General features: G+C 40.3%; 1 protein-coding gene across 4 annotated transcripts in view; it reads left to right on the top strand.

Annotated features, from left to right (window-relative positions):
- Window positions 1-19,958, top strand: part of LOC132905659 (hormone receptor 4-like) — a 157,856-nt gene that overhangs the window by 114,549 nt on the left and 23,349 nt on the right. For 2 of the 4 annotated variants that reach the window (XM_060957183.1, XM_060957186.1), the window contains exon 1: window positions 12,582-12,939. The exons of the other annotated variants lie outside the window; for them this stretch is intronic. In XM_060957183.1, the coding sequence (XP_060813166.1) occupies window positions 12,900-12,939 (40 nt within the window). In that variant the 5' untranslated portion in view covers window positions 12,582-12,899. Of the gene's footprint in view, window positions 1-12,581; window positions 12,940-19,958 lie in introns of those variants that run through there. 4 annotated transcript variants of the gene reach the window in all.

Below are 19,958 nucleotides of genomic sequence, written 5' to 3' on the forward strand. Positions count from 1 at the left end.
TCGAATTTACGTCTGCTTCGTGTACACTCTCATTGTCAATTAGAAACGCGTTCTCGTCGAATCATCGTCGTCCACGTTCCACGGAGTAACGCAACGAGTCGTGGCCCCATAGTCACGCGTTAATCAATCGTTTTCTGCGAAATCCACGCGCTACTTTACCGATCTTCGCGTATAGATAGAACGCGCGCCATTTAATTAAGAAAATATTACGGCTTCCTACAGAAACTGAGCCGTGTAATGGTCATAGAGAAATAGAAAAAAAAAGCGTAAGTCGTTATGCAACTGCTGAATGGCTGCCATTTCGGTGCACGCACACATATGCGTAAGTGGTTGCACGCGCGCGAGTGAGATGCGAGTGATGCTGTTTCGCGCGTCTCTGTGCAAAACTGGCGCATGAATGGTGATGGTCTCGCGTAGCGTGCAACGCGATAAGAACGAGTCTGTTTGATAATGTTGTTGCAACAGAACAGGGCTACCGCCACTCCCGAATAAACTCGGCCCGTGTTTACACGTAAATACTACACGCGCGGCGCTACTTCCAAAGTTTACATCTCGCGCACAACCCAAGGTGCAACGAACCCTAGGGGAATTTCGTGTAGTAGCCATCGACCAATGACACGATGGACGCTGATCAGCTATTTTCGAAAATGCATACCACTGAACGAAGAATGGCTCGTCGAGTATGAAACGAATCGAATGAGAGAACAGGCTCGAGAACCTTTTTTCTAACCACCTGCGGTCTGTCAAAGAGAAATTGCGGGAAAAGAATTACATTGGACTGTATGAGGCTCGATTGAAATAATTGATATCTAAATATTAAAGCCTCGTTACAGAGAAGAAAGTATCATCGTTTTTCTTTTTTCTTTTTTTTTCTTTTTGACGATTTAGCGTTACGAATTACCTGCATTTAGTGCATTTCACGAAGAACGTGTTCAGGCCCAGATCCTTTGGATTACCAAACTGTCGCGAATGATTCCATATCTCGACGATAAACTCTATTGATTTTCAACGATTCGCTTATTGAGCAATAACGATGCTCGAAAATCGATTATCTATAGAGCATCTAAAATCCATCAATGTCCGTTATTTTTAAGCTCTGCATACCACGTTCGATCTATGAGACTATCGTTGTTTTATTATTTCCATACATGTTCATATCCTTTTTATACGATCATGCGCGCTGGACATATAGATTGACGTTGTATTCAAACCGATCGTATCACGTCGAAATACTTAATCAAACTGGAGCTGAAAGGAGAGTAACGTGACGAAAACTCGAAGAAAAGACTACAACGTTGTCCACGTTGGTTGTATCGAAGGTACAAAAAGGATTTTGCTTGGCAAACGAAGAAATAAATGGATCAACACAGTGTTGCTGGTTACACGTCATTGGTCAGGACGCGGAGGAACCGGAAAAGCAAGAACGTAAAACTAAGTGTTTTCTGTTAGGACAAAGGATAACTCAATTTCGAGGGCAAGCTAGCACGTGCAAATAGGTCGTGCGTCTTTGCTCTGTCGCCGTTTTGGACACTACGAACCTTAGGTATATATACTTAAAAACCAATCGATGCTGAAACCGATTGGTTTGCTCGAGATTTCCGTTCAACTTGCTACCCTACCATTTTGTACGCAATTTCGTACCGAATCGTCCGCACGGTCGCTATCGTGACAGTTGATATTAAATAAATTTTGATCGACTCACACATGGACCTGATGTTCGCAGACAACTTGATCGGTAATCATTGCCGGAGCATCGATATAATTTAACGCCATTGAACTTTCGTCCTCGTGCGACTCGATGGATCGAATTCTATCGCAGGAGACGAACAAATGAGGAACAAGCGCACGTGCAAATATTTAAAAACAGGAACGAGACGTGAGAAACACATTGTTCATCGTGCAAAACGAATTTTTGGCTAGAGAAAGGTGCGAGTAACATTGGTGGACCGTGTATACGTGTATGTGTGTCTTTGTGTGGATATATATATATAAAAGTACGTAGATACATGTGAGTGGAAGTGCGCGCACGCAAACAGTTGGTGTATAAACGCTAACGTAATACGACGTATTTTTCCTCCATACATCGATCGACAATCTACATCGTCGGTAGGTCGATGATCTTTTGTAATACCGTCCCGACGCGACGGTATCGTCGTCAGGGATTTCGACAAGACTTCGCCTCTGCCAGCATTTTTCGTGTTTTGGATGTTTTAAACGGAAAAAAATGTAAGTCAGCAATTGGTTTTCTGGTCCCTGTCTAAACTTTCTCGTTTTAAATATTTATAGAAAGAAGATGTTTACCAAATAACTTGTCTCTCGCGAAAATTGTCGTTGGTTACGTTATATGATAATTAATAGGCATCCGTAACTGGACACTTGAAAGCGAAGTCAACGAATATGAGAACCAAGAAAAGAAATGATAATAATCAGGAATGGATATCGGACAGGTTTCGATCAAGTCGAAAGGTCTAGGTCGTTCGGCAGGTGACAGATGCCGTCTGCCCGAAAACTCGTAAGAATCTGTTGAGCAAACTTTATCGAAGGATAGGCATCCTAACCCCCCCTCCGCAAATACGTCATATATACGTTCGTCAGACCAGGAAGCGCAGTTTCGAAGATGAACATAAAATACACCGTGTCTTCCATATAACAGCGGACGCTGATGCAAGCGTTAAAGATACGAAAATAATTTTTTAATGAATTCTGGTAACCTTGATGAAACCATTAAATCTAGGAAGGTTTATGCAGTACGAATAGTTGAAACGCCCAGGTATAAGATGTTCTTCTGAGCATAATTATCCAGATACTTAATCACGTTGAATCGAAATTTATTCATGAAAGAACCACCATGCTGGATCATTTATAATCTGGTTAAATTCTCCACGCCTTTTTTTTCTTGATGCAACGATTACGCTTAAAGATTAAAAGAAACGAAACGTCGACATACGTGGTGATCGTTTCCGTTCGATTTCATTGATTCACAAGTATCGCGTTCAAGTTGCCTAAGGCTATTGTTTCTGTTTAATTGGCCGCTATCTATTCTCAGGATCATCGTAGATCAATTTGCACGATCGTTCGTTCATGGTAGGGCAGAATGGTTTCTCTGTAATCTATAAATACGTGAGACGAGGCGATACACCAGTCGATTGTTAGGCAAATCTACGTATATACGGATCGTTTACTAGTAGTTCGGGAACGTCGTGGTCAGACCTTTTCCACTAATTACGTAAAGATTTACCAGCTTTCTGATTGCGTCAGCCGAATAAACGCGAGACTTTATGTGCCCTTCGATACAATACTTTTCAACGTCCAATCGTGGCACCGTTTAGTAGAATTTTATACAATGTATATTTCGATACGAACGCGAGAAAATCATGCGTAGAAAAGTCACAGAATTCTCGAGCGAACATGAAATTCTATCGAAATTCGTGTCTGCTACGGTTCACGCGAAATCCAATTGCCCCACTTCGGTTGCCTTGATAATCCGCGCGATACGAAGCCAAAGTTAACACAGTATGGCACGTGTAAACGCATCAGAAGTTAATCGGTCGAAGACAGTAGTTGATGACGTTTCCATCTCTGGGTAGATTCACTCGGTGACGAGCAAAGACGTATGACAAATTACTAAACGTAAACGTCATTTTTTATACAGATATTAAACGGCCAACTAAGTGGGGATAAACATTACTGTCATATAGCTAACCAGTTGTAACTTTATCGACTTACGTTATTTCCATTGATTAAAGCGAAATAATAAAGTTTTCGTTATACATTATACGAACTCGAGCGTTCCGAGATGAATCTAGCAGAAAGACGATTCTACTTTGCTCACTCCTAAATTTTTCCATTACGAAAAACCTGTCTGAGGTCGAAAGCTTTATATTTCAACAACATGCGAAAATTCATTAAAAGGTTTGGTTAAGCTATAATCAACCTTTAATATATCTACAGTTATAACGCATCGAATGACATGTTTATTAACAGCATGCTGTAACAGCTGAATTAGTAAAAGTACTAAGATTAAATAAATAAATAAAATAAAGGATGATATTAGTGAAATTTTCAATGATTTTTCAGTATGTTGCAATAAAAATTTGAAGCGCGACATGCTCTAAATAAGCAACGCTACTACAGATTGTTATGATGCAAAATATATAAACAAAATTCGGCAACCGATGTGTTAACTTGTGCATCGAATCAAATAATTGCATTGACGGTGGAGAAAAAATGTTGACTAATAGGGTCATCAGCCTGGTACTAGTGAATCTAGTAGATGTGGTTCTTTTCAGACGATATGTCAAAAATAAGCAGCGCAACTCATTTATGCAAAGCGGTTAAAGACACGCTAAGTAAGGAGCACGCGGCACATGGCGGGAACTAGAGTTGTGCAACCCCGCTTAAAGTTATTCTGGCGGATGAGCGCAGTAGCTGGTGACGTCCCTAACCTAACCTAACCTCGCCATTCGACGCGCGCCCTCTCTCGATGACGGAGCTTGAGATAGGTCGGACACAAACGTCCGTACGAATGCACGTTACGTGCAGCCAGCCTGCTCCACTATAGTCGAATCATGCGTACTACGATCCGCGGCAAACGACAGCAGTATCCGTCGCACTTTTCAGACACGATACCATGACCTTTTTCTCTATTGAATTATCAACGATAACTCTTGCGTTTAATTATTCATCTGTCACTGATCGATAATTATGATGAATTATATTTTGCTAAATAGTACGATATATTGATCATTGGTTATATCGATTATTAATAAACTGGACATATTTATATTCGTAAAAATATAAATTTATATAATCATTCAAAGTTTAAACAAGGACAGAAGAATTTGAGTAAGACTGATTTAAGAGGAATTGAAACTTGTGTTACCGAAAATTATTTATTCATTACATCGAAAGTTTTCACGTCAAGATGCTGGGTTGAGTTTGTATTTTTGTGAGAATACAATTTGTTACGTAAAAGAGATTGATCGATCCGCCGTTTTCATCAACAATAGAGATGTTTCTTAAATTATGTTGATCTCGTTAAACGAAACATGTTCGATTCGAAACTGATTTAGCTATATGTGTCACTAGTTTTCAAACACCGTCAACTCGTAAACAATCTCTCTGACAATGAGAAGAAAGATTAACTGGATCAACGAATAAAGGGTGAGAGTCGGTCGACTTTATCGATTAGCAGATCTCGGAGAACCTGATGTCAGGGTGGCTGGAAAGAAACCTAATCCCGAAAACGTCACCAAGGCGTTTCTGTCTTCTCATAGTGTGTCACCGATTATAACCGGCTAGATCTCGGTCTATAGAGGCCACGTGCGTAGAAAATAGATAACAACTAGCAGACTCTTCGCCACCTATGCCAATCTCAAACTAAATATACCGGCCAGTAATTGCGGCGTTACATCCACCAACTCCGCCATGCCTTTCGTATCTCAGACGCTGTTTTATCGCGATCTGACGTGGTGCGATGTCGTTGGACGATCGCTTCGACGAGCTAAAACCCAAGCTGAAGCCGGATAGTGTCGTCGTGACCTAGCATTAAACGAACGTTCTGTTTCGCGATTGATAACAGTTAGAAAAGTTGACCTTCGAGCATGAAAATTACTTCCCGAACACGAATCATCTTATATCTGCTCTCATTTCGCTCGTTGTTAGAAAGCTTATACTAACGAGCGTTTTTTGCGACAAAATGAGCTTACGAAGAACACCAACTGTGTTTCATCATCTAAGCCTAAGCGATACGCCTGTCGCGAGAAACTACGTTCGCGAAGTAACTTACCGCGGTTTTTCATTGGTTTCGAGTTTTCCGACAAAGAAAAGAGAGATAGAGTTGCAATTCATAACAAACCATTGACGCAGGATTGATGCATTGTAGGAAAAAATTAATTTTGTGAATAATGCATTCGTCCGGTATGTCCAATATTACCGATGCCTATGATAATGTCGCTTTTACACATAGAAGAAAAGTAACTTAACGAACGAATGGTCGACCGGACTCATTAACCAATGAAATAGGAGTGCGAACTTTGCTATGTTACTGTTACGATGATTATAATACCATCTGACATAGGAACGAAAATAACGTCGGGATACAGAAAGTGATTTAAACTATTACAGAAATTATAAATTAAAAAAGTACGTTATTAGGTTTGGAGGGAAATTATGACAGAGATTTGCTTTTCAGACTCAATCTGATCTCCAATTATGGGAAACTTCCCATAATGATTTCTCAATGCACTACAAAAATCTTGAAATACTTGTGTGCCTTTTATAATTAAGGTGAAAAATGTACACTTTTACAATAAAATAAAGGTTAAAGAGACATTCGTCTACGAAATTCCTAGTAAACTGTTAATAACTTTTAATTGATTGCCACTATTACTAATATTATCATTATATTAATTAATATTATTATATTAATTAAATTAAGCATCGTAGGCTTTTCTTCAAATTGTAAGTAGTTTTTGTCTCTTCAGATTTCACTAAAATTAATTTTACTACGTCATATAATTTCAGAATCATCACTCATTAAGAGAAAACATTATTTCTATAATATTGTAACATAAATCGCCATAGTTACTACTATTGTAAATTCAATTCATCTTGATGCAAACACTTCTTATAACCATCTTACTTCTCAATTGTGAAAAACAAGTTTCTAATTTTCCGATTTTATTAATATCTTTCAATTCTAGAATTCCAATCGAATTTTTATCCAATAAACAAACAACCGAACAGTTACATCAACTTAAAAAACACCACTTAAATTGCTATAACTCGCCACAGCCATAAAAATTTTGAAACGTCTCTTTAGCAAATTATAAACTCTTGCTGGATCATTCGTATCTGTAGCAAGTGCAGTCAATGATGTAAATAAGTACTTGGGAGAAAATAAAGAACTAAAGATGTTTATGGTATCGAAAAAATATCGAGACGAGCAAAAATTAAGAATAGTTGGTCGAAACGGCGGTCAGTCAAAGAGGATCTTGCGGTTCCGTCGACTGCTATCCCAGCACTACCAGAACCATGAACGATCGACGGGATGAATTACGACGACACAAACGTCGGCACACCATTACGAAGATCCTTGCGTCGGAATGATGTCATTTGACCCTGACACGTGCAGTCAGCAAGTACCGGTATTCGAATGGGAATACCTAGACGCCATTCGTCGTGAGAGAAACGCGTTCCCGAAAGGTGCACGACACAGCACGTTCGTGACTAGATATTAGAAACGCGTCAGGGTATCGAGAAGGTCCGAGTCCTTATTTTGAGTGGCCCGATATCAGTTACGGTCATCCGCGAAAAAGGTTCGAACCACTGATTCGTGCGTCACGGATTATATCTACTAGACCTTATGTACCTATATGGAGAGAATTCGACCGAAAGATGTTCTTACACCTCCTTCGTCACTTTTCGATAAATAAATCGTTTTTTTTCATTGAACAAGTATGATATACTTGGTATAGTTGTTTATACGTGTATTTTTTGTTCTTTTTTGTTTTCCTTTTCTTTTTTTTTTTTTTTCTTGTATTACAAGTTTTACAGAGTTAGGCCTTCATTTTGATATCTAGATTAATTATACCTACTTTCCAAATTTTCGATATTGAAAAATAATTTGAATTTGTTTCTCAAATTTTCAGGAATACCGTTATAAAACCAAAGAACGTATTAATAACTTTTATATAAATATTTTTATAGGCTTGATATTTATAAAGTAATTATAAAGTTGATTTATAAAGTGATTATTGTTCGAATAAGATCGTCTTCGACACTTCAGAATGAACATGATGACACGCAATGTTGTGACTATTCTGAGGTCGATTCTCACGGACGTTAGTTGGCCTTATAGCTTCAAACTCGTTATACCTCGCGAGAAGTTGTCGTACCGATATCTCGTGATACACGCCACGACTGAGCAAGATGGATCGTCTTCGATCGAAGGAAAGTCCATCAAGATCACGGACTCTTGATCGTTGATTAACGAAAGACTTTCAATGACACTCGTTTAATGCTTCTATGTGGAATGAGAGTGAGAACGGCGCGACGCGACGTACTGATCTAAGAAATATCGCTCAAGATATCTGCAAACACAAACTGAGACGTTGATACAACAAAGAAATATTATTCTTTGCCAGATAATGAATGAACATCTGTAAGAATAACAATATATGTTCGAGTATCGATACATCTAATTAGCAATAAAATACGAAGCGTTGTATGAATTTGTATCTAATTTGCCTTGCAAACACAGCGTATAATTACTTTATCGCGAGTACTTAAAATTTTCTTCTTGGACCGTCGAGAAATATCTTTGACATTAGCAAAGCGTAATCGAGCATTTTTAAGAAACGGATAAAAACGCATAAAACTCCTCTTTGACTGACTTCTAAATATAAAAGGCAACGTATTATTAGGAGCGTAATGTGGCGTACTGTATTTGGCACAGGCTCCATCCAAGAAAACGGAAAGTAGACTAATTTAGCAATTATTTACTGAAACGTACCGGTCTTGTTTACATACGGTTTTGCCAACTTGCAGCGATTATGGCGCCAAGTATCAGTGGGAAACGTGACTAAGCACTTGATATTAACCGACTCTCCTGGAAGGAATAAGGTCTGCCAGGAAACAAAGCGGTTGAGGAACGTGCGACCAGTATACAAACTAATCTGCTATTTATACATGTATAATGATACCGACTATAAAGTGCGTTTTCTATCTCCCAAAATTATTAAACTGAGTTTTTGTCCTGACCAAACGAAAAAGGGGAAAGGGAAGGGAAGCGAAACAAAATCAGGTTGAAAGGGAACGTTTCGCAATCTTAGAGAATCATAGCAATCTTCGCTTAGAAACTCTCTGATCAATAATAGTTCGTTGCTACTACATCGATATTTTTCCCGAATATCTGAAAAATTAAAAAAAAAAAAGAACAACGCGGGCTTCCTGTTCAATTATAAGTATACGATAAACCACAAAATAAGTATGTTACAAACGGCATGATATCGTATCCATGCGGTAGTGACTTCACTTTTCAGTCGTCCTAGATAAAAAAAGAACAATCGGCGTTCGATGATACGCAGTATTCTCGTTGTCAGTGAACGATAACAAGCATACTAGCACGCCATCTTTCGCGGTATTTCCTGCGCGCAACGGGAATCGGGAGGCGAGAAGACTTATCTGACGATTATTCGTGTGCCGGTCGATGGTCACGGTCCAGAGGCGCCCTTTTAAATTTTTCGACCGCTCCAGAAACAAAGTTGCGTATAAGGGTCGCCCAAGTTCAGACTCAGTTCACCGCGGCGCGGCGCGTCAGCACAGCTGCGACCTGATATCAATGGTCGAGGAAATTGCACGGGTTAAAGGGCAAAAGGTTACGAGATTCGATAGCGAGCGAAGCGTCTTCTGCGCGTGTATCCGCACGCATGCGTGTATTCCAACACGAATAAAGCAGTGCATGCCTGCCGGTGTGATTGACATCAGTAAGTATGCCATGGCCGACCGCTCACAACGTGCTGGTACGAACGACTGCAGCACTGCCCACACTGCCACGTACGAATACATCGACCGCGGCCAGTAACAACACCATCCGTCTAGGCTGCTTAGAAAAACTAGTTGAGAAAATCCTGCTACCAACGCGTTTCCGACCTTAGAACGATCTTCGCGATTTTTCGAACGGGCCAATCTCGTCGACTGTCGCGTCTCGTTTCTCCTTGTGAAAGGCGAGTCACGCGACATTTTCGAAGGACTGTCTATTTTTCGTCTGGACTTCGGTAGAACGAACTACGATGGATCAGCCAGGTCTGGTTATGCAACCGATAAAGGGGCATAACAGGTGATAGGTACTGGGACCGCGTAGTTTATTTGTAGTTTATCTGGAAGAAGCGTGCTGGAAAATAACATTGTACTCGGAGAACGGTTATTTTCGGATTAGAGGTTTGCTAGTTGTGGAAGATCTTAGACTGGTGAAAAAATAGAGCAGCAAGATTTGGGAAGGAGAGTGAATAATATAGTGAACTTATTAGTGAATAATAATCGAGTAAATGGCAGAATAGGCAATGACCTTAAACTAGGGTATTTAATTTCGTCATTTACCGATATCTCCTTTCCGAAATCTTTCCAAAGTTAGTAAGTGAGCATCCCGATAGCGAGAGTATAGATACGTGTAAGGATTAGCAGTATGTAATAATATATTGCTGCAGAAAAAAGTCGCACTTCACAGAAGTGTGTTCGATATCGATATAAAGTCTGCTACGCGCCATTCACTTCGTATAAAGTCTACTGCAATATTGTAAGAAATTTAAATTCCTTTACGTTCGTCGTGATCGTAAGCCGGTTTACCTAGCCGACATTCCTACGCACGAAGTTACTACACCGTAGTTAAATGTAAAAGTTCATCATTCACGCGGTTATTGCGTAACTTGGTCGGTGTACAGATCCGTTAATTCACAATAATGACGCGCTAATCGCAAAGGTTCTCGGTCCATGACATAGTGGTCGTTGATTCTCGCCGCTTTCGATTATACTCGTCGTGTCTAGATTATATCGCAAAAAAATCGGTCCGGGACGAAATATCAGCGGTGTGCAGTGAAACGCGGACAGCAATAACGTGACATGCGTGACGTAATGTAACCCTGTTCCACGAAGGACGTGGTTTTCACCAGGTTCAATCTTCCTGTAAGATGGTATCGTTTCGCCCGAAAACCGGTATCCCAAAACAGCGAGGACACCCGTAACGAGGGACCAGGGGAGAAGGAAGACGCAGAAAGAGGATTCGATGTCATATACGATGACGACGTTCTACCACAAGGTCCTCTGCTACTTTTACTTTCGTCGAATAAATACGCTGGCACAGAGAAAAAGAAGACTAAGGAAAAGAAGAAAGAGAAGAAGAAAAAGGAGAAGTAAAAGATGAACAAGAAGAAGAAGAGGCTACTTCCCCGAAATCGAACGGCCACCGCACGAGATCAGCGTCGAAACTTTCATCCAAAGACTTTCCTTACTTTCTTATCGGTTACGAGTGAAACACTGACCAATCTAAGTATACTATCGCTCAAAAGTACTTGAATTCTTGTTTGCTTTTAACAAATGAAATATAGTATCTTTATTCCTTATAATCATTACAACTACCTATATACAGTAGTATATCGTGATGCGATGACACTAATTTTTAAAGTTCATAGAATTATTTTATCTTGTTTAAAAACAATTCTTTAAATTCTAAACTACGAGTCAGTTAGAGGGAATTCGTTTAAACCGACATTATTTCAAACGGTAATATTTAGAACAATATATTGACAAATTACTAAAACTACTGTCAAGTTTTTTAACATATAATCCAAATTTATAGTCTGTTGACTCCATAAAAACACAGTAAGTATATGCTACTTTTAGTTACTGATCTGTCATTAATTTATATATTTTGATAAAATTTGTATCTTATTATCATATACCTAAATCCATAAATAAAAGCTCGGATATTTATGGACGGTATTGTATATCATCGACCTATAGTGCTCTTTCTAGTTCGAAGATGCGCAACAGCGATCGTTGGTCGCACGCACAATTATCAGGCATACATCGTATGCGTATCGATTAAAAGTGAAATCGCAAGAAGAAGAAAAGCTGACGCGAGAGGAACATCGCTTTCTTGCGGTTCTTTATTTGGAGATTGATTTTTATGCGCGTTTCGAGCATACGCGCGTCTAAATGCGTATGTTTATATAACGCGACGGGGTTAGTCGACGATTTACACGAACTCTTCCGCGTTGATATATTTTGTAACTGCCATTCGTGCAATTTTTCACAATCCGCTTCTCACCAATGGACTAATTAAATTTTCCGATCGAGCACGATGGTTGATCGTCTCGATATCGCTTTCTTTTCTCGGCTCCTCTTACTTGATCTCTAGTACGACTTCTCGCTTCGGTGATCGTCTTCGAACGTCACTTTGAGCTGTCCGACGAATTGTTCGTTCCCCTTCATTGGTCTTTCTACTATCGAGTGCTCCCTCGGTGAAAGTCTTTAATCGATAAAAGTAGCGTCAATTTTTTCTGCTCCAAGAAAGAAACGAACTTCTCATGTAACACTCCATTAGAGACTGACTTGTCTAATTTGAATCGCGTAACTTAAGAGAAGATAGTGTATTCGGCAGGTCACGTTCAAGAATCATTTCGACTTGTTATTCCCATCTTATGATGCTCCGCCACTTGAGCCAGCTATCACGAAGAACTTTGAGAGAGTGAAAGTTCTCGCGTATACGCGTGTCGAGTTTTTGGCATTGGGCGTTTGGATTGGAGGGCCTCGGTTGGTATCGAGGTCACTGGTGCCACCACCACCCAACACCGTGGATCCATGACTTCGGTGGATCGCGTGGCCCGCACAACTGGCTGCCCCAAAAACTTTGGGCTGTGCGAGGCGTTCACTTCGGGCTCCTGCGCGCTGCGACTGCTTCGTCGTCTCTTCCGGACTCTCAGGAAAGTTTATCGTGGCCGTGAGTTCCCCCTTCGACTCGTCGAATAATCGTGGAAACGAATCGTACCGAAATCTTCGCCGATTTCCCATGTTTCTCGATGACTCTATTTCCCGTTAGACACTTGTTGTTACGACCAATGCAGTGACGTCGAGATCTTGATTCTGGACAACGATTGTCGAGACTTGGACTAAAATGAATATGTGGATCTTGAAGGAAAAAACGAATTCACGTGATCCGATTCTCGAAGGGACTGTTACGTGTGTTTAATTGCAGACGAAGTGACCCAATCGCGACTCTGTACGTAGTATCGTGTGGACGAACGATCGATGATCGAACGATATCGAGACGAGTGACGAGCGTGAAAGACGATTGGATATCATACTTCGATAGAAGGCTTCGTTTCGTACTGTGGCATATCATGTGCGCGAAGATGAGTGTTCTACAAGGTCGTCACATAGGTAGGATTATTATTATAAACTGATCGTATAAAATTCTGTTTAACGATGTGCTACTATCTTTACTTTTATCGTTTCGAAGCTGACGAAAATAGTGATTAATAAAGTAGTAATCGATTAATATCACGGATAAATCTGATTAAATTTACGCGAATAGTCAATTGATTGTCGTTTTAACGAAGAACTATCTGTTCTTCGGGAAATAATAGGAATTCACGAGGATTGAATTATCATTTAACAAAGTTTCTAGTGGTTTTTTTTATAAACCGATTCTAATGATAATCGTGGGGGAAATTAATTTCCGAGGTACAACGAGGTGTCAGTTTGTCAGCGTCCTGCAGGTCAATAACACTGCAACGTAATTGTACGTTTCGCTAATTTTGATTCACAGTTCCGACCATATGTATACCAACGATACAGAAGCTGCCAGATTTATTCTCTTCTCGACCGTCATTAAAAACACGAAACACGAAACAGGAAACACGAATCGTTTGAAGAAATTAAAGTTGATCCTCTTTCTCAGCAATACACGATTTAGTCTCGGGTTATATAGCTTATTTATAATTTTTAAATTGGAAAATTATTGCAAGATTTTAAATTACTTTTTATGATTTTTTATATATCTCTATGTGTGATTCTTTGATTATATATCTGCACATATTATAATTTTTCGATTGGAAATTCTTTGAAAGATTTCAAGTTTGTTGCTATTGGAGAGCGGAAGCTACGAATAGAATATTTTGCTTACCGCAAAGTCCTAAGCGATAGTCAGAGTTCTAGTACGATCGATTGCGTAAACGATAGAAACCTGGAACCACGGGGTTCTTTGTAGCTTCGCAACACCGACTTTTGCTCCAGATTGCAACAGTTCGAGCCTCCATCGGTAAACTTCGTTGCACTGTCGTGGCGTAACAAGTGAACTTCACGCGCATTGCCTTACACCGAGCTATCAGGATTTTTCGTGAACGAAATATTTCTACGGGCTTCCTGCTGTTTCGAAACACCGTTCTGCCAACGTGTTGCAATGTTTAAAAGCAATTATGCGCTGATCCAACGATTCGTACGTTCAAAAAATTGATCAAGAGCAACGAAGAATATGTTATGCTTCATAAATAATCTAATGATCCGTAAGAATCTCGTTAAGGTAGAATGTCTGTTGATTCCGCACGAAAAGCGGAGAAATACTCATGAAACTATATGAAACGAAAATTGATCACGCAGTACGTCGTTCTTTCCTTCTAAAATGATCGAACGTCGATTAAAGTTCAACGAAACCAGACTTCTCGTTTTCTCTACGGAACAACAAAATTGTTAAATCACAAAGATTGCTTCCGACGATTCGACAACGTTCCGAGGAATCGTATCATTAGTAGTCTAGCTTACGTGTAAAAATTCTGACTCGGTCTGAAAGTAACGGAATACGACGGAGGCGATGGAACGAATTTCGACGTTTCCACGCCGCTCGTCGCCTTATGACACAACACGGCAGAACTTGCCGTAGGAAAAGTAAGGTAAGGCCAGTGGTATAATAGAAACTTTCACTGCGGAGGTTCAACGTACGGGGCTCTGACTCTCACTGGCCGTTCTCACTGGTTGCCCGACTCACGAGTATCCGAGAGACACGATTCCTGTGCCTCCTGCCTCAACGCTTCCCTTTTCCTTCTTCTCCCTCGTAAGAAAAATTAAAACGGAATATTTATAACGTTGCTCCATTGTCGTACGAGCGCCGAACGACATTCCCCGATGGATCTCAGTGTATGAATAAACGACAAATCTTTGAAACAATGCTTTGAAAGAACGGACATTATTGTAGACCTATTGTCGGTGATACGTGTATGAAGAACTTTCTTACACGACAATGCCGTTTCCTTAGTCCCGCGAGCGATCCAACCTGTCTGAGATAACACGAAATACACTCGAGGAAGCAGAGTTCCTCGTGTGTTCCTATTTGTTCTCCTTCCTGTCTTCCTTCGTCTCTCCATGCGAAAAAGAAAGTTCGGTGAACGTAGTTCAATCGAGAATCTTCTTTTTGCGCCACTAGGAAGGAACGCAGACTCGATCCAACTGCTTCGAAGCGAGACCGGGATTCATTTTTTGACCATTCTACGAAGATAAGTTTCCAGAATGAAAATTTCATCGGTGTAAAAACTATAGCGCTTTTTTCTAACTGATTTAAAGGTTAAATTGATATTCCCGCAGGATGTATCGTTACGCTAGCAGCGTCGTTTTCCTTCCTCCGATAAGTCGGTTGGAAGGTGGACACGGTTGGAAACGAGGTTTCACATCCGTGAGGACCTGGCCTGATAAGCGATAACTCGCTTTTTCAAATAACGGTACTACACATGGCGATAAAGTACGCGCAAAGCTCGCCATTCGACTTTTCACACGTTCGATTTCTCTTGTAATCGATCACCGACTACATTATACGTGCATAAGCCTTAAGCGATTTTATAAATATTCCTGCACATTGATGCACCGAAAACACTATGACTTTTAGAAAGGAGATTCTATTTGTATTTTGAGCGAATTATTTCGAATAATAATAAAGATTCGTCGCGATGGGCCGATCTTGTCCATTGAACTTCCTACAAACTTTAGAATTTTGATTCTGGAAAAGCAGTGTTTTCCACACGAATTAATCAATTCCACGATACGTCCTAAATCACGCCCCGAGAGATTTCCTGGTCGTTCAAAACGGCATTATTTTATCCGCGACTCATTACCATTGTCAGGAATTCGTTTGCCTGTAGCATGACGCGAGAGCCAATCGCGTGGCCAGGATACTTGAACGGGAGTTAGCCGAGAAAAAAAAGAGTAGCAGAGCCTCCAAACACGAGAAACAGAGAGCCTAGAGTCGAACAGATTCGAGTGGGGAGTTGTAGATCTAGGATGTCATGGCGTGGGAGAGTCACTTTCACCATCAGTGGCCCCTATAGCGTTAAAATCTACCCGTGGTACATAAAATTACGCGGCACTGTTTCACTAGATTCGTGATGATGTTAACTGGCTAGAAATATGGCATAGAAGAATTCTAAGGTTTTTTATTTGTATATAGAAAACAGTTTGACGACATTCTTATCTTTACGGTGAAACCGTTGTTACGATCAATTTCGAAGTAACAGTTAATTAAAAAACAGAAATAAAATAATAGAGGCTATAAGTGTGAAAAAGAAACTTTTGGAGTGAAACATTTATGTATAATTATGAATGTTTAAATCTACTCTTTAATATTAATGCTTTTCATTCAATCATCACGCGATGGATTATGCAGCTTAGGTACTTCCTGTTACGGTTACGTTCCTATTACGACCGCCAGGAAATAGATTTACGAAAATAATTATACCGGTTTACACGACACAGGAGAAAATATCGATACGATGGAAAATGTAACATGCGATTACCTCGAAGTCGCGATCGATTAAAAAATATTTTTACTTTCCTGTTATGTAAAACAAAATCACTAACCTTTCATTCGATTACATAAGCGTTGCTAAACCATGGGTATACTAAACGTTGCAAGCATAAATATTGTTGTATACGGTCCTTTATATTCTAATCAAAAGAGAAACATTTTAGACAAGATAAACTCTGAACAAAAAGAACACGAGAAGCAAGATGTCTAACAACTTACGTAAATATTTTGAAAGAGATGCAATATTTAAGTAAAATATAAATTTATAAGATATAAAGTAAACAATTTTGTCAAGAACTATTACCGAGTCGAACACATTTTTTAAATATTTTGACAAAGGAAATATAATATAAATATAATATATAGCTGGACTTTAAGTCAAGCAATATATGTAGTTACAGGAATAAGCGTACGAAGTTAAGCAATCGATTCTAAGTCTCGCGAAAATCCCATTCAACAGGGGAATACGCCTAACTTGTGATAATAACGTGTTACACAACTTTCCAATTATCGAGCGACTTCCGATGTTCAATTAAAAGCCTCGTAGAAGCGGTCGACGAAGAGCACCGAGATAAAAAGAAGAGAAAGAGCACGATATATCTGAAAAGCCCTAGCGGTCTCCCTCCTTTGCGACAGCGCCACGTTTAATGAAGCAAATACCACGAGTATCAGGGTAAAGCGCGAACCTCGAAAAAGCTTGGCCGAGATAGCGAGAGCTTGCGTGGCTTTGAGCCCGACACAGACATGCACCGACAGGGCACATGCATACACTCGCGTGTACACAACAAGATCGCTGCGCCGCGCCAGCGGCCTCGCAAGAAGAGACCGTAGGTTAGTGCATTGGCTGCACTTTCCGTCTCGGTGTGTGCATGTGCACGCCGCAGTGGCGGCAGCTGTCGGTCGTATGCATGCATTGGTTACGCAAGAATAGTAGCGTGTGTGAGACTGCTGACCCACATACGCCAGGGAGCAAGGACCCCGCTGCACCACCACGCACACCCGTTTAGTGCCGCTTGCCGCGAGTATGTGAGCGCGCAGGCGCACCAGCGTTACTGTGGCCGTGGATCGTGGATGCGCTTCGTCCATGTAATGGTACACGTAAACGCCATCTGGTGCAGCACAAACCTACTACGCATATACCCGCCCACGTGGCTGTGGAGATAGCTTAAGCTACGTTTACAACATCTGTGGCACTTCGTTCGTTTCTGTAACTTCGCTACACTTATGCTGCACTTGACCGGGTATTGGTACATTGCGGCGTTTCGCGACGAATCCATTGGTTTTCCGATGCTACTGGTATTTTCGATTGCGGCCAAGGGGCTCGTTCTCTCAGCTTCCTGCTAGAACTGTTCGCCTTTGCTCGCGCACAACCACAGTACGTGACGCTCCAACGGTTACGCGTTCGAGTGGCGTCGTGTTTATCGGAAATACTTCGTGTATTGCTTGTAATCGAGTTGGATACTGCAAAACGGAAAGCGGTGTTCCAGAGATAAATATAAAATAGAATGTATGGGGGGAATCGATAGTTTGCGTTAAATTGCCGCGCTCTTGAACATGGGCCGCTCTATCCGCGCGAAACGCAATTAGGTGCACTTGCACGCCTTCGCATGTTTGCTTATAATCGAATTATTTCATTCTTTTCGTTTTCTTCCAATAAATTCGAATACATTGTCCCATCGATTATTGTGGGTAGGCAGCGAAACGCGTAGACATACGAGACAGAACGGGAGGAGGGAATATTTTTGAATACAGGCAATGTCGTGCAACTAAAAATGGAATATGTAATTAGACATGGAAAAGAGTAACATAAGGCAAAATGAAACACTGTAGAATTATATTTAGAATATGGAATTAGTTTTATGCCATTTTATGTATCTCTAACTATTTTAAAAACACAGTTCGTTCGAATTGCGTACGCCACCCTGTATAAAACTTCCGACAAGATCGTACAGAAAATTGTGATCGTACAGAAAAAGACTGTTGCTTAACATGGAGCAGTCGTATGTAAGAGAAATTGTTCGATCTGTAAGAGTACTTGACATGAGAGAGAAAGTTGTTCCGTGATTTTACGATACACGATTATTTGCTTAAGCCTGAGCGTAGAAAACTTGACTTGGTTGCAAGCCAGGGGGCGCGGATGATCGTTATCAAATGTTTGTAAATTTAAACTTCCACAAAGTTGAAGATAAAATAAACACTGTTAAGGACAAATGGAAATTCAAGACTCCACAGATAAGACATATGCAGGATAAACGTATTTCTTAAATGATATATTTGCGTCAAGTGGACGTCATTAGAGCAGTTAGAGCAAAAATAAAAATTTTTAACAAAACTGTTGTGCAATCTTCAGTTGGTATACGTATTTACACTAATTTCTAATTTCTATCTGGCAGATCTCCTATTCCAAATGTCAGAAATGTTCGTAAAAATGGATTGCAGCTCTGAATACGAGTACCTACATCAATGAGATTAAACATTTTTTTATGAATTAATGCTTTCCTTCTCCCTTCCCAAGAAAAATCACCTGCCAACGTTAATATCGGCCAACATCAATTATCCAGTATCGCTCTATACGATAGATGGTTCGAAACGGCCGCCAGAACCACACCAAACGTACTACACGCAAACGTGGTTGCATGAATCGAGCGTTCGCATACGATTGGCCCGTATTATCCGCGACATCGCGTTTATTAAAACGACCCATGGTGTGTCATAGACCATTTCTCTCGCGTACAACCGTAAAACTGCCTCTCGTCTCTGCCGACCATTAATTACAAACAGCCGGCAAACAACGATAAGACGCGATTCATCATTATCAGAACACTTTGTATGAGTGAACGAGCATTGTTAAACTGACCTGGTGCACAAATCGACACTTATTTATCAACTTATTCGTTCATCTATGATATCTGAGCGATGACGCTGAAATATACATATGTATATGTACTTTGAATATCGATTTCAAATACTTATTACTCGAGTTTATTCAAGAGCAAACTAGGTAAAATTCGATTTTTTTTTTTTTTTTTTTTTTGTAGATTGTCGACTATTGTTAATTAAATAGGCCGAGAAGCTAAAATAAATTATTCCAAATTTTACAGTATGAAATTTATACCCTTTCCCGCCGAAAGAGTAATTCCTTAATTTCCTGATACTTACCTACATCGTTTATAATTAAAACTCTACAGCTTTTATTGTTCATTATTGGTTGAAGTTATACGATTTCGTGAAAATTTTATAAGCTTATTGCGATTCTATGATTCATTTGTCGATTCTACGATGGATCGGCATCAAATCATATCGTTGCGTGTAGTGCCGCTCAAAGATACTCCCATCCAACGATCCAATTGTATGCTATTGGCTAAAGAGGGGTTAATGGCGAACGCTATGTGTTCGCCGTAATCGCAAACGCGTGCGTCCGACACACGTATCTACTTTCACATTCAATCCGTTCTCTTTGCGATAGCCGATATCCTCGGCCAAGCGAGATGGTTTCCATCACTAATAGTCAAGAAGCGTCTTATGTTGTGGACCCACCAGCCTGCGCTCTCGAACGAACCACAGGAAGGGAAAGCCGTAATCTCGTATTGAGAAGCGTGAAACGACTTGT

The sequence above is a fragment of the Bombus pascuorum genome, chromosome 3 (genome assembly GCF_905332965.1).
Source record: "Bombus pascuorum chromosome 3, iyBomPasc1.1, whole genome shotgun sequence".
Taxonomy (NCBI): Eukaryota; Metazoa; Arthropoda; class Insecta; order Hymenoptera; family Apidae; genus Bombus; species Bombus pascuorum.